Source organism: Periophthalmus magnuspinnatus, chromosome 17 (assembly GCF_009829125.3).
Source record: "Periophthalmus magnuspinnatus isolate fPerMag1 chromosome 17, fPerMag1.2.pri, whole genome shotgun sequence".
NCBI classification, from domain to species: Eukaryota; Metazoa; Chordata; class Actinopteri; order Gobiiformes; family Gobiidae; genus Periophthalmus; species Periophthalmus magnuspinnatus.
The window spans coordinates 5,133,796-5,148,145 of NC_047142.1; the positions used below are offsets into that span (position 1 = coordinate 5,133,796).

The 14,350-nt window shown below is 38.8% G+C and overlaps 2 protein-coding genes across 3 annotated transcripts; both read left to right on the top strand.

Annotated features, from left to right (window-relative positions):
- Positions 1-5,993: 5,993 nt before the first annotated feature.
- Positions 5,994-10,879, top strand: kif2c (kinesin family member 2C). Of its 2 annotated transcripts, XM_055228661.1 has the most exons (22): positions 5,994-6,226; positions 6,333-6,427; positions 6,739-6,834; positions 6,934-6,982; positions 7,057-7,110; positions 7,502-7,630; positions 7,788-7,895; positions 7,999-8,096; positions 8,172-8,267; positions 8,353-8,407; positions 8,502-8,664; positions 8,760-8,850; positions 8,922-8,985; positions 9,072-9,163; positions 9,239-9,381; positions 9,525-9,738; positions 9,823-9,933; positions 10,031-10,098; positions 10,186-10,261; positions 10,374-10,454; positions 10,530-10,623; positions 10,709-10,879. In XM_055228661.1, exons 1-22 carry the CDS (start codon positions 6,166-6,168, stop codon positions 10,768-10,770), a joined length of 2,100 nt encoding a protein of 699 aa, XP_055084636.1. In that variant the 5' UTR covers positions 5,994-6,165; the 3' UTR covers positions 10,771-10,879. The 2 variants fall into 2 exon arrangements, with proteins under 2 accessions (XP_055084636.1, XP_055084637.1); XM_055228662.1 differs by lacking the exon at positions 7,057-7,110 and having other exon boundaries at positions 6,145-6,226; positions 10,709-10,770.
- Positions 10,880-11,833: 954 nt separating this feature from the next.
- selenot1a (selenoprotein T, 1a) lies at positions 11,834-14,350 on the top strand. The gene is made up of 6 exons (XM_033982885.2): positions 11,834-12,038; positions 12,531-12,641; positions 12,943-13,069; positions 13,458-13,545; positions 13,634-13,793; positions 13,870-14,350. Exons 1-5 carry the CDS (start codon positions 11,860-11,862, stop codon positions 13,756-13,758), a joined length of 630 nt encoding a protein of 209 aa, XP_033838776.2. The 5' UTR covers positions 11,834-11,859; the 3' UTR covers positions 13,759-13,793; positions 13,870-14,350.

Consider the following 14,350-nt stretch of genomic DNA (forward strand, 5'->3'; position numbering starts at 1 on the left):
TAAGGTCTGGTTAAAATATGGAGGCAAAACCTTCTTAGTAGGAGTGGAGGGAAAGTATGAGACCCACTGCTCAAGAATATAAACCTGATGTACTGTAATCTTCATAATACTGCTACCGTAATCTCAGAAACCACTCTCACATCCACAATTAACCACTATTTTAAAGACACCAACCTTGTCTAGTACGAATAAACATGGTGACATCATTCTGCTTAGTGAAACTATAGTCACCTGGTCCGGGAATTGAACCTACAACCTCACTCCTCCTTGCAAAAAGCGGTTGTGTTTGTGTGAGACTAATTTATTTATTTTGATATTAGGGCAACATAATATAATTATAATTTTTAATATTTTCATTATTATTATTATATTTTTTGGAGTTAGCAATGCTTTTGGTAGTAGGGTAGTAGATGTTTTTATACCTATGTGGAAAGGGAGTGGTGCGCTACGGAAAAAGAGTAAATTCTGCTGCTTTATGACCAAATCTAGTCCAGTATTGAATTCCACAACAACCTTATATTGTATATCCATACCTTGCTGCACTGTGATTGCCCACTTGTCCAAAGTGCACGCTGCTGCGCCAGACTTCTAATCATGTCTCACAGAAACAGAGGAAGAAGCAGATCAATATTTACTGAAAGCCCTCTGCAGTATAACAAATGTGTTTGCAATCTCTGTCCGGAGTGTGTAATGTGTGTGTGGTGGATCTACCTTGGCCGTGACCGGGCCCATTGAGGGGTGGCAGCAGCAGAGGAGAGGAGAAGGAGGAGGATGAAGTTCCAGGCAATCACGCAGACAGGCGGGAGGGCCCTGTATAGTGTAAACATGTTTTAAATAAACAGGAACCAGCGTAATGCCCTTTTAATTGATTCATTCTGTGCTTGGCTGTTTACAGAAGGGGCTAAATATGAGTCTCGGCCTTGTGTTTATAAGTGGAGTGTTTAGTTCGAACAATAACAGTTTGAAGTGAGCGCAGGATCCTTGGTTGTGTTAGAGGCTTTTCTCTTTCGCATGTTCTGTTTCATTATATTCTGCATGTGCTGGAACACTACGCTGCGGAGAAGAAAGAGCTAAAACCAAACAGGATTTCTCTGTGTAAAAGCCCACAGTCTCCCCTTTACACTTTTGGTGACTGTACGTGTGGCTGAAGTTGAAGTTGCAGCCACAATGTAATGATATAGTGGCAGAGTATTGAAGGGTATACTCCAAAGGAAGCGAGGGTGGGGGCAGTAATTAAACATATGCACACAGAGAACGAGAGCTAAACACATCCAAGTGGGCTAGTAAAAGCTAATGAAGGCTCAGTGCTATAGGCTGGCACACACGGCCATTTCATGTGGTGAGGAGGAGAGGAGGAGGACTGGGGCAGGCTGGGGTGCAACGAACCACCGCTGATTCCACAACGGGGAACGGGGCAAAGAACAGGATAAGCAATAATTGACACCATGCAACAGCGCGGTTTTGCAATATAGTTTGTTGAAAGGTCTACCATATCATTGTCTCGGTGATGGAAAAGACAAACAATGGAATTAACACATTTGCAGATCACAGACAGTAAAAAACAGCACAGAAGAGAAGAAGAGAAGGTCAGACCAAGTTGTGTCCTTAGGCAAGACACTTCACCCACATTGCCTAGTATGAAAGTGGTGTGTGCACGACTAATAGGTGGTCGTCGGAGGGGCCAATGGTGCAGATTGGCATCCTCACGTCTGTCAGTCTGCCCCAGGGCAGCTGTGGCTACAATAGTAGCTTACCATCACCAAGTGTGGAAATGAATGAATAATGACTATAGTGTAGCACTTTGAGAGGCTTTGAAAAGTGCATTACAAGTGTAAGCCATTTTTTTTAAAGTGGGATCCAATAACAAGAATACAGTTTTATAGAACATAGACTAGCACTAAATGGCTAATGTTGGCTATTATTTATTTTATTTCATTCATAAAATATAAAACGACATCAACAGTGTCATAAAGTTAAATGTACAAGAAATGAAGGAGGAAGAAGTGTAATCTTATGTTTTCTGCCCCTTTTCCAGACAATACTGTAAGACTGATAGTTACTTTAAAACATTTCAATACATTTCATTTATATCACAAACATTAATCCATTGCAAATATTATGGCTGCATAGTTTCCGTTTTGTTAAAATTGCCTGATTTAGGCCTGTCACCATAATAAATTTTGAAGCACGATATATTGCTATAGAGAAATATAATAATAAACAATCACATTAAACTACTTTATGCCTCTGACGCAATAACAATAAAGCAGGTTAATCCCAGTAAACGATTATAAAAATAAACCATATGATTAAAAGGCATGAGCAGCAACAAATAAATAACATAATGTACAAGTTATTTATTCAACCCTCCACAGCTCAAATCTGACCTTATTACATAACAAATGGCAAAAAATCTCTTGGCTATTGCAAACAAATTGGACACACCAAAATATATTTTTCCGTCTGTCATATATTGAATGATAAGTTGATGTAGTAATTATCGTGACAGGCGTCTATATCACAAACATGAATCCACTGCAAACTTTATGGCAACATAGTTTCTCTTTTCCATCTTAATTCCATCTCTTCCATAATTAAACACAATAAAACTGTGTTATTGCTGTAAATATACTAAGCGCTTCCTTCAATCCTGATTATAGCCTAATTATTAAGTATTGGAGCAGAAGTGATGCAACAACATATTACAGAAAATAAACTATTGATAAAACATAACAAATATAAGATAATCTAAAATAGTATCTATGCATCTGTGTGTGTGTCTTGGCTGTGTATGTACTGTAGCAATTTCATCATCATGACTAATCTAGTTATGGTAAGTATGCATTGGCTCTCAGTAAATGCAGGTGATGTAAGCGGCCTCTCACATGTGCATGCGGTGTGCTGGAAATGTGAACGTGAAACTCTGTGTAGTTTTTCTTTGAGATCTTTAGGCTCCACATGTTGCAGCCTACTCAGTTCAAGCAAACATATGACTTTTCTAAAGGGTCTAATAAAAAGGGGAAAAAAGAAACATTGGTGGGTTCGGGGGATTAATCTCCAAAGCACACTAACACATTTCTGCACTATTCATGGTCTGTGGTTTCAACTGGTGTTCCCTTAAAGAGGCTGTATATGTGGGCCTGCCGAATCTCAACCCAGGCTTTTTATGATGCTTATGAAGGAACAAATGTTAGAATAGATTTTATTGAGCAATTTATAGACACTGTTCTAGATGTATTTTAATTTGCTGCAAGATTTCCCATAAGCATTTAAAGTCATTGTGCACTAGTAATGAACTTAGACCTTTAAGAGAAAAAGGATGTAAGCCCTGACATAACCAACAATACAACATGCACCATATGTAACCCTCATATCCCCTGGAAGCTTGGGTTTATTACCTTATTTACTTAGATCTACTTCAGCCTATTTATATATACAGTCTATGCTTCAGCCTTGTCTTAAAACTGAAAGCTACAGTTGCATCCTTTGCCTAATCTTGTTCACTGATCTCATTAAACACCAATGAAATACTCTTTGATTGGATATTCAGTGTGACTGTAGCAGCTGCTCTAGCCACACAGACTAACACCCAAACATAACAAAAAAGGTCGAATCAGCCAGCTGGGCAAACATAGGTGTCCACTGGAACACTGACAACTGTTTGTGGCAGGTCCCAAAGGTGAATAAACCGCTTATTGAACCATGGTGCTTTATATGATCGTCCAGAAACCAAAATGGGTCACTGGCATGTTTCGGTGGAGGCATCCATGCCAAGAATACTAATAGGGATATAGCCTAATGAGAGAGCCTTCCAGACACACACTTACTTGACTGGAGATTGTTGCATCTTTCTTGCAGCTCAGTTTGATGCAGGTCGATTTTATACAACTAATCTAACGAAAAGGTATTCGTTTTGTGTTTGAGTCCATATGTTAAATTACCCTGTTTTGCAGTGTTTTTCCCTCCTCCAATTCCAGCAGTTAATGCAGAATGCTGTTAGAAGATGTAGCGCCCTCTGCTGGCAAAAGTGTGTAAAACAACAGCTCTGTACTATTAAGACTGGGCCTCTTTGTCATATAGGTCTTCCCATGAAAGAGAGAGAAAAAAACATTATACTGTGTGACAACTGCTGTTCTACTCGTCATATTTTCCCCTTTTCAATCTGTGAATCAGCCACGTTTTCTTGTGTCTGATTATTTAGCTGCACATAGGGGCACATTTTGTTTACATTGCGAAAATATGCTTTCGGGAGAATGGAAAAAGCAGCAGTCAGGGCCAACACATAGTCTACTAAACCTCTACTTCCAGATAAACCACTAATACCAGCATTGTGAACATTCTACCGACATAGCATTGTTTTCTGGACTCTATAATCTAATCTTTACTTAAATGAGTCAATAAAAGAAATTGTGTTTTAAAGATAAAGTTATTTGCTTTATGGTTTATTAAAGAAAGTACATGAGTGGCTGGCTCTGTTGAGACACATGACAAAAACATATAAAAGTAGGCTACTTAGATCAGAGTGGAGCATGAGAAGGAGGGTAAAGGGAGCTGAGAGAGAGCACTGAAGGCAACAGGAGCATTTGAGGCGCAGAAGGGTGCAGGAGGGAGGAGGGAGGAGGAGGAGGGGAATACCACCCACTAAGCCAGTTGTGGAGAAGTCCTGGGGGTTGGGCTGCTCACAGGAAACAGTTGTGGCTCCATCCCAGGCCTCACACCAAGCAGCTCGGGGCCACCCAGTCACTGACAGACAGACCCACCAAATGGTCTGGCCCGGCCAACTGACATGGGTTTGTTTATTTTTCATCCTTTAGTGGTGAGGGGGAAAATTGTTCGACACAAGCTGTTTATTAGTTTATTAGACCTTTGATTGTCATGCCATGTCTCTGTGTTCACTAGTCAGGTACACTGTTGGTCAGATAACTTTGCAAAACTAATCTGATTACTGACTACTGATTACTCCATTTAAAAGTAATCTAGTTGCTACTCTGATTACTTGCTTTCAAAAGTAATTTGATCACTGATTACTTTGAAAAAATGAAACACAGAACTCAGGAACCAACTCATAAAAAACATTCTTCACACTGACTGCACTTTCTGTCATAGAACCTTATTTAGCACAGAGTCAATGTGCAAATTCCTCCATGAACCAATATTTGTATTGTTTTGGTTCACAGCTATGTGTCTGACACCAGAAGACGACATCCTGTGCCTCTGTTTATTTTTATTTTTTACTGTTTTATGACACAGTCCTATGGCAGACCTATACATACATTTTCAGCAGGGAAAAAGTAACTAAAACTTACTAGGGCAAGTAACTGTAATCTAGTTACTTCATTTTCAACTGTAACTAGTTGCATTACAGGGCTACTAAAAAATTAATCAGCTTACAGCAATCCCTTACTGTGTAACTATTCACTGCCCAACACTGGTCAAATATGCCAACACCAATACAAAAACAATACAAAAGACTGACTTGGACTGACTTGTAAATACAGGAGCATTGGAGGTCTAAAATGTACTGAGAATGGATTGTGCTGGTGGAACACTTGGCTGGTGAAAGAAAGTACAAATTAACACTACTATAGAATGTTGAATGGTTTTGTCTATAATTAATGTTAAATTTAAGGTTTTTTGGTAACATCCTATAATAATTTCATTGTTATAATCAGCTGGCACTTTGATGACAATGTAAATAATACATATAATAATAGGCTAATATTATAATAAATATTGTCTTAAATATTGGACGTAAATATAACATGAACAGAAAAATTGTGCAAAAGCAGTAGTGCAAATACGCAACAGGTTTTAAATCAAAGTGAACAACCAACCTCCCAAATATTCAGTTGAACCACTGTGTACAAGCGCGCGTGCAGTTTTGAAACGCTCCAGCAGATGGCGCTACAGCACAAACATGACGCCCGGAACAAACGACAGAGCGACACCAGCCAATCAGATTCATAACACCCGGAAATCACAAGTTTGAATCTAGGGGCGGTGTTAACTTTTAATACTGGGTGAGTTTGGTTTTGTACCGATGTGTGTTGAAATATAATACAAAAAGCTAACACTTTAACATCTAATAATTGTGTATAATTTAAAAAACAGCTAGAAACAGTGGGTTTGGATCACCGTTTGACAGCGCATCGCGAAGGAGCCGAAATGGACACACGTTTGTACAAATACCTTGTCGGGAGATCTGTAAACATTAGTCGCAGTGATGGTAATGTGCTTTATTCTGTACTTTCTAAATGCTGTGTGTAATAATGGCTTTGCTAATCCCGATCACATCCTGGTTAACGCTGTCTGCTTTGTCGTGTACCCTTCAGGTCGCATCCATTTGGCCACGGTTAAGACCACAGATACAACCAAGTGCACTGTTATGGTGGAGTGGCAGGAGAAAGGCAACTGCAGGGGAAAAGAAGTTAGTAACATAAATAAAATACGTGAAAAACTATTATATCAATTACCTATGGCATGTTTTTCTGTATTTTAGCAAAACAAATGACAATATATTACCCTCTTCACTGTTGGTGGGGATCAGCTTGGTCAAAAATAGGGACACCGGGCACATTTCTTGTAAAAAACTGGGACAAATCAATGGTTTTGGATAAATGTGCTGGAACAGGGTTCACAGGGCTCAAAACTGGGACTGTCCCGGGTAAAGGGGGATGTCTGGTCACCCTACACCTGTACAGACTGCTCATGTTATAATTTTGGTTTATTTTTTCCTAGGTTGAAGTTAGTGAATTGTGCACTCTTAACCCTGAATTGTTAGAAATTAAAGTTGAAAACAAGGCTCCAAATGCACTCTCTGTGGCACAAGAGAAGGTTGGTACACATTATAATTCTGTATATTTTGTTATTTAATAGATTGTTGTGAATGCATTAACCAGTTGTTTGTCTTCTTTCTTACTGATGATTTTGTAGAAGTATGAGGGTCGATTGCGGTCATCCAGGATCCCAGCCCCTGCCTTTTGTATGTATACAAACTACTACACTAAGGTCTGTTTCTTAATGCCTTTGTTTAATATCATAATGTTCATTCTCCAGCTTGTCTTTCTGCAAAACCCTCTGCTCCTGCAGAGGTCAAAGCTGAAGAGGAAGGTTGGCAATGCTTGTATTGCTCACTTAAATGACAATGCTTTTTTTAGTTTTTTAAATAATCTTTTGCATGTGTTATATGGGCTGTTGGGGCACAGTTTTGACCTGATCTTTTCATAGTTAAAGGAATATTGTGTGGAATTTATTGCTCATATTCATGCAGTGATTTTTCTCGATCCACATGATTCGACATTTTAATTTGAAACATTTTTGAAATATTTTCACACACTGTTTCTTTGAGTCTTGAGTATATTTTGACTAATGCTTTTGGGCTCACAAATCAACTGGTGTAAATGGATCATAAAGTTATTGTAATTGTCTAATTAGTCATATATTAATTCACATTTTTGGTCAAAGCTATTATTCATAATACTATAAATATTTCTGTTTTCAGCTGCCCTTAAGAGTCAAGCCAGACAGACCTGTTTTTTTCAGGCCACAGCCCCTTCTACAACATTGGCCCCAACTACTGGCTCATCCGCTAAATCTGAGGTGTCACCTGCTAGTGGCGTGATAAATTCAGGTGAGTTTTGGGAACCAGGAATATAAAGTTTGAGATCGTCAGTTTTGGACTTGGTTGCTTCAGCCAAGTGTGTCATCTGTTGGAAGGACACAAGAAAGTAAATATTTGTGTTTGGTTTATCGTATATTACATTGATACTTGCTTTTCCCTAATGCAGGCAGCTGTAACCAACGACGCAAAAAGAATGAAACTAAGCCAATGACTTCACTGGCTGAAGCCCCTGATGCTGCAAAAGAAAATGATGAACCTCCCCCGCCTGCCAAAGGTAAGTTTGCATGTGCATGTGTTATATTTACAAGAGAAAAGTTTCAATTTGAAATCTTTACAAAAGAGGCTTCTAACTTATCAAATATTCCTTGCAATTTAAGGTAGAAGAAAAAGTGTAGCTCCCCAAGAACTAAACAAGGCCAATAAACGTATGTCTTGTGTTGTTAAGCCACCTGAAATGCAACTGAAAAGAGGAAAGGTTGGTTGAAAGTCTACATATGTAAATGTGTGAATTGGGGGCATTCATTAATTTTTTTTCTCCTTTACAATTCAGTTTGGAGAATCAACTCGACCTAATCAAAAATTCTACGACATGATCCAAGAATTCAGAGAAAGTTTGGAAATAATACCAATGTCAACCTCTGAAGTGGTAAATTGATCCTCCAATATAATGGACAATACAAATACATGAACAGGAAGTTTATGACAATGTTCTAAAATGCCTTTATTTACAGATTGAGTCTCACAGGATTTGTGTCTGTGTTCGCAAAAGGCCTCTGAACAAACAAGGTGCATTGAGAATGTGTTTTATTATCTCAGACATGATTTTCAGTTTTTTTCCATTTTACTAATTCTGTTTATTTCATCTTTTATTTTCTCAAAGAGTGCAATAAAAAGGAGATCGATGTTGTGTCTGTACCGGGAAAAGGAGCTCTTTTGGTCCATGAGCCAAAACAGAAAGTGGATCTCACCAAATATTTGGACAACCAAGTTTTCCAGTTTGATTACTCTTTTGATGAGACTGCTAACAATGATCTGGTTTACAAGTAATGAACTGTGATCAATATTTGACATTTAGATTTTGTCATACTGACCACCCTGTAATAAGCTTACTTAACACTGTCTAATTGATCCTATTCAGGTTTACAGCTAAACCTTTGGTTAAGTCCATATTTGAAGGTGGTATGGCTACATGTTTTGCATATGGTCAGACTGGAAGTGGGAAGACTCATGTAAGACTCATGAATTTCATTTCAGATTACACCTTTCACATTTGTAAGAAAAAATTTCTCCTTGAATACAGACAATGGGAGGGGACTTCTCTGGCAAGCAGCAAAACAGCGCTAAAGGAATCTATGCTTTTGCGTGTAAGTCTGATTAACTCGATAAGAACAGTAATAAGGCAAAGGCTCTTTTTTTTCTTTACCTTTTAAATAAATGAGTTGCCTTTTAGCTCAAGATGTGTTTGCTTATCTCAACCACTGGAAGTATACGAATCAGGACCTGTCCGTTTACGTGAGCTTCTTTGAGATCTACAATGGCAAAGTATGTTTCAATTTTAATACTGCCAATATATAAACAGGAAGTAACAATATTACCACCTATCACTCTTGGTCTTAGGTGTATGACCTGCTGAACAAAAAGGCAAAGCTTAGAGTATTGGAAGATGAACGGCAGCAGGTCCAAGTGGTGGGACTGGAAGAGGTTTACGTAACCTCAGCTGATGAAGTTATCAAACTGATACAGACAGGCAGTGCGTGCAGGTACAAGTCATGCTTGTCTTGTTCTTGTTCTAACTTCTGTAGATGTGATGGGAGGCAATATGTTTACTTTTGTATAACAAAAAATACAACAAAATCTTTGAATAAATACTACTACTAAAAAATGCTCCTGTTTTCCCCCACAGAACATCGGGGCAGACATCAGCCAATGCCAACTCCTCTCGCTCTCACGCGATCCTTCAGATTGTCCTACGGCGTAATGATCGACACTCTACACTACATGGGAAGTTTTCTCTGGTGGATTTGGCTGGTAACGAGCGCGGTACAGACGTCAGCAGCAACGACCGCAGCACTTTGGTTGAGACGGCCGAGATCAATCGCAGTCTCTTGGCTCTTAAGGTTAATTACAGATATATTTGGTCTTGCCATATTGAAATGATTATATGAAATTCATGTAGTCATAATAAATTAATTATTGTTCAGGAGTGCATCCGTTCACTTGGAAAAAACAGCGACCACATTCCTTTTCGAATGAGCACTTTGACAAAGGTCCTCAGGGATTCCTTCATTGGAGAGAAGTCCAGGACCTGCATGGTTTGTGAAGTTCATCACTTCATAAGCTTCAAATATTCAGCCCAGTTTTGTTAAAGGGGACAGTAAGTTACATTTTAAATAAATATTTTCCGCGTAGATTGCCATGGTGTCTCCAAGCATGGCCTCGTGTGAATATACAATGAACACACTTCGATATGCAGACAGGTACAGCAAAACTGCCTAATAATTTTCTTTATTATATTATATCAATTATAAAGACATCCTGGTACATTTGTTCTTGACCTGTGACAGGGTAAAAGAACTAAATGGAAATTCCAAACGCAATGGAGTTGCAAAGGCAGAAGAGTCTTCGGATAGCTCGTCAGAGGTACAGTTGTATACAATATATGCATACATTATTTACATATATATTAGTGTGTGTGTATATATATGTAGAAAACACAGTGTATTACAAGGCTTAAATACAGTGTTCTCATTAGGAATCTGCTGTGGATGCGAGTGTGTACGATGCCATATCTCAAGTAAGAGAACTTGAAGAGAAGATTTATGCAGAGTTGCAGGTAAATCCTATCATATTTTATATATATTTTTTAATTCTTACATTTATCACTAGAGACTGTGGATTGTTATTTCAGAAAGCAAGTGATCTGGCTGTGGCCATGGAGCAGACCTCCTATAATATTGAGACAGGACTTCCAGACATAATCGATTATTCACAGAAGTTGATGGGTTTGTGGCTTACATTGGACTATGCTTTTGTATTTGATGTGTATTCAATCACAGACACTGAAGTGTATTTATCCTTCATTTGCAGACACAGCTTTGGCTCTGAAGTCGGCTGTGGATCAAGAAAGAATGGCAAGGCTCAACCATTAACAGTTCTTAATCACATTTTGTTCTATCATTACTTGTTGTATAATTATATTAACATGTTTGGGTTTTTTTTTTGTAATTAACGTGAATTTAATAAAAATGTTAAAACACTATCTGTATGTTAAATTTGTTATGGCCCCAGGCCTCCAGCTTCTACTACAGCCATATATCAAGTCCCTGCAGTTGATCCTTCTTTCTGTGTGCAAGTTTTGAAACGACAGACCTCTTCTGCGATTGGTGCTTTACTGTGGAGCTGGCACCTGATTGGCTCCTGAGTTCTATGTGCTGATTGGTGCCTAGAGCCTGGCCACTCCTGGTCCTTCACCTGCAGCTGCCACACCTTAAAAGGACCATCACCCTGCTCCTCCAGGCTGCTGCACTCTGGACTCAATGAACATCATGCCACTTTTAATCTGTCTCTGTATTTTAAATTGTATATTGAACTACTCTGTTAAGAACTTCATTTTTACTTTAACATTAATTTTTTAATAAATTAATTAACTTTAGTTTTACAATTTTCCATCTTGCTTTGTTACTGCCCCTGTCCCAAGCTGAGCTGGGTCATAAAATTGTTTTGAGATGGACAGGTTTAATTCACTGTTGCACTTGAATGTTTTGACTGTAAATAAATGGGAAAAGACTGAAATGTGCTTCCTGCATCATGTATATTTCTTTGTTCTGCATGTTTTTCATTACAAATACGTTTTAAATAGATAATACAACATGCAAATTACATTGCATCTCCGCTAGACTGCCTTATTTGGCCTGGCCTGGAAATGTTCCTTTGGTTATAATCAGTCCCCCTATGTCTATAATACACCACTTTAATCCGTAACATGAAATTTATATCTCCACGGAGTTTACACTTTTTTGTTGTGGTATTGCTTTAAAAAAAAATCCCCCAAAAATGTTGTAGCTAGACAAGAATTATGGCGATGAAAAATGGACAAATGTCATAAATACAGAGTGATTTTGCATTAATCATGTGTTTGCGGGTCCCGGTCACTAGGCGGCGCCGTGGAGCTGCAGGGTCGGAGTCACAGCGTCATTGGCCCAAAGCGTAAACAAGGGAGGAACCGACAGAACAGTGACATGAACCGGCCCTTACCCAGGCTCATAAACCCGGAACAGATGGCGGCGAAGTGGCTGCGTTTGTCGCTCCTTTTGTTGGGGTTTTGCTCGTTGCACCACGCCACGTCTGGAGACAGCAGTGGCGTGAAAAAGATGAAGATGCAATTCGCAACAGGACCTCTCCTCAAGTTTCAAATTTGGTAGGAAAAAGATGGGTTATTCTGGCGAGTCATTGCAGACTAGCTTCACTTGTGCTAATAGCATGGGCCTGTTAGCACTGGAAGCTAACGGCTAACAGGCTAACAGGATGTGTGCGCAGATTTACACCAAAACTGATTATTGACAATTAACTTTATATCATTCATTTTTTGCTACTTTTATGAGCGTGTTTTTAACGCTTATATTTAGCCTAATTAAAAGTATAGCATTCAGAAATTTGCAGGTAGCTAATGCTAGAGCTTATGATATTGGTGCTATTTCCATCTTAAATTAAAATGTTAAATTGTATAAGGCATTTAGTGTAAACAAGGTCCAATGTCATTATTATCAATAGTAGTAGTAATATTATGGTTAAATAATTACTACTTTACTACTAATTACTACAAGAAACGTGATATTTTTTTCTATTTTTGACATGACAGTCATTAGGTAAATGATGAAACTCTTTCTGCTTCCTTTTGTTTGTCTTTTAGCATTTCCTGAGGGTACAAGCGGGTGTTTGAGGAGTACACGCAGGCTTTGTACCAGCGCTACCCAGACATCCGCATTGAAGGGGAGAACTATCTTCCCATTCCCCTCTATAGGTAAGAGATTAGGTAGAATGTGTAGAACAGGTCATTTGGCTCATTTCAGATTGTGTGATCTCTGTAGGTCCTTGGGAGTTTTTTAATTGATGAGGTTATTGATACACCCATTATAGACCTGAGCCTTAAAGTATTTGACATACTCACACATTACATCTGCTTGGTGGTCTGCTTTAACACCGTGCAGAAAAGACTGTTGCCAGTTGCCCTGGCTCAACACAATTATTTGACTATATCTGCTGCAGTGCTTATATTCTCAAAAGGAATAAGTTAATCTAAAACTAGTGTGTTGTTCTTTCAGGCACATTGCTTCTTTCTTGTCCATGTTTAAACTGCTGGTGATTGGAATGATCATCATTGGCAGGGATCCATTTGCTCTTTTTGGGATGCCAGCACCAGGCGTTTGGGAGTGGGGGCAGACAAACAAGGTAAAATCGTCTTGTTTTGACCGAGCACATGAATACAAATATTTGGGTCATTATTACTGCAATACAAACAATGTGAAATCTACTGCCCATAGCAACCATTGAGCCCCATGAGGTTTCATTAGCAGTTATTCACGCAGTTTGTTGGTTGCTTGTGCTTTAAAATTCCCAGAGCATTGTCAAGGAACATGAAGAATGATATTGCAGTGTTTTGCAGTGATTCCCCTGGGCTGTAGAATTTGATTCTTGCACCAAAATGTGTTGTTTTTTGAGTGCACAGTTACACTTTAACCTCGGTGCCCTTTAATCTGCCTAACTCCTTGACTAGTTAAAGTGGTTGTGCAATAGACTCAATCCTTGACCTAATTTCTCTAAATGTTATTTTTTCCAGATATATGCATGTATGATGGTGTTCTTCCTAAGCAATATGATAGAGAACCAGTTAATGTCAACAGGAGCTTTTGAGATCACACTAAATGGTAAGTATACTGTGAGGAGACTTGTAACACTACTATATGATTAACTCAAGTGTAACGTTTTCCTCTCTTCTCTCTTTCCTCTTTATAGACGTTCCTGTGTGGTCCAAACTAGAATCTGGTCACCTGCCGTCCATGCAGCAGCTTGTACAAATCCTAGATAATGAGATGAAGATGAATGTTCACATGGACACACGACCCCACCACCATTCTTAACCCTCTCTTTGCTTTCAGACTGCAAGCCCTTCTATGTAAGGCTCCTTTCCTTTTTATATTTCTGCTCATTATGGCATAACATTTTAACAATAACCTCATCTCCCTTTTGAGGTGGAATTCTGACTGGGCTGTGAGGTGATGTTTATGAAGGTCTGCGCTGAAGGCAGCTCGACTGTTAGCGCTGACTGGATGCCCCCATCACGTTCACTGTGCTCCGTTGGATATCCTACCGCTGACGCCAGAGGGGATCCCTGTGCCGGTCGTTCTCTTGTGAAATTGTCTACTTCCATGCAGTTTTCATCCACAATATCAGTGGTCTCACACGGACATTTAACATGGATCCTTAACAGTCTTTAACGTTTTGCTTACATTTGATCTGAGTAAATTATACCCTGTTATTTGTACCACTGAGGCATGTGTAGAATTGTTTATTTTATTAATCCTTTGCGTAGCTTAGACCCAAAATGTAAAAATGTGTTGTCAATGTTGTGGAAAAATATAGTTGCAGAATCCCGTCTTGAAACCTGAATAATTTTTATATTGACATGATGATAAGCTATGATGATTAATAAAACATAATTTAACACACTAA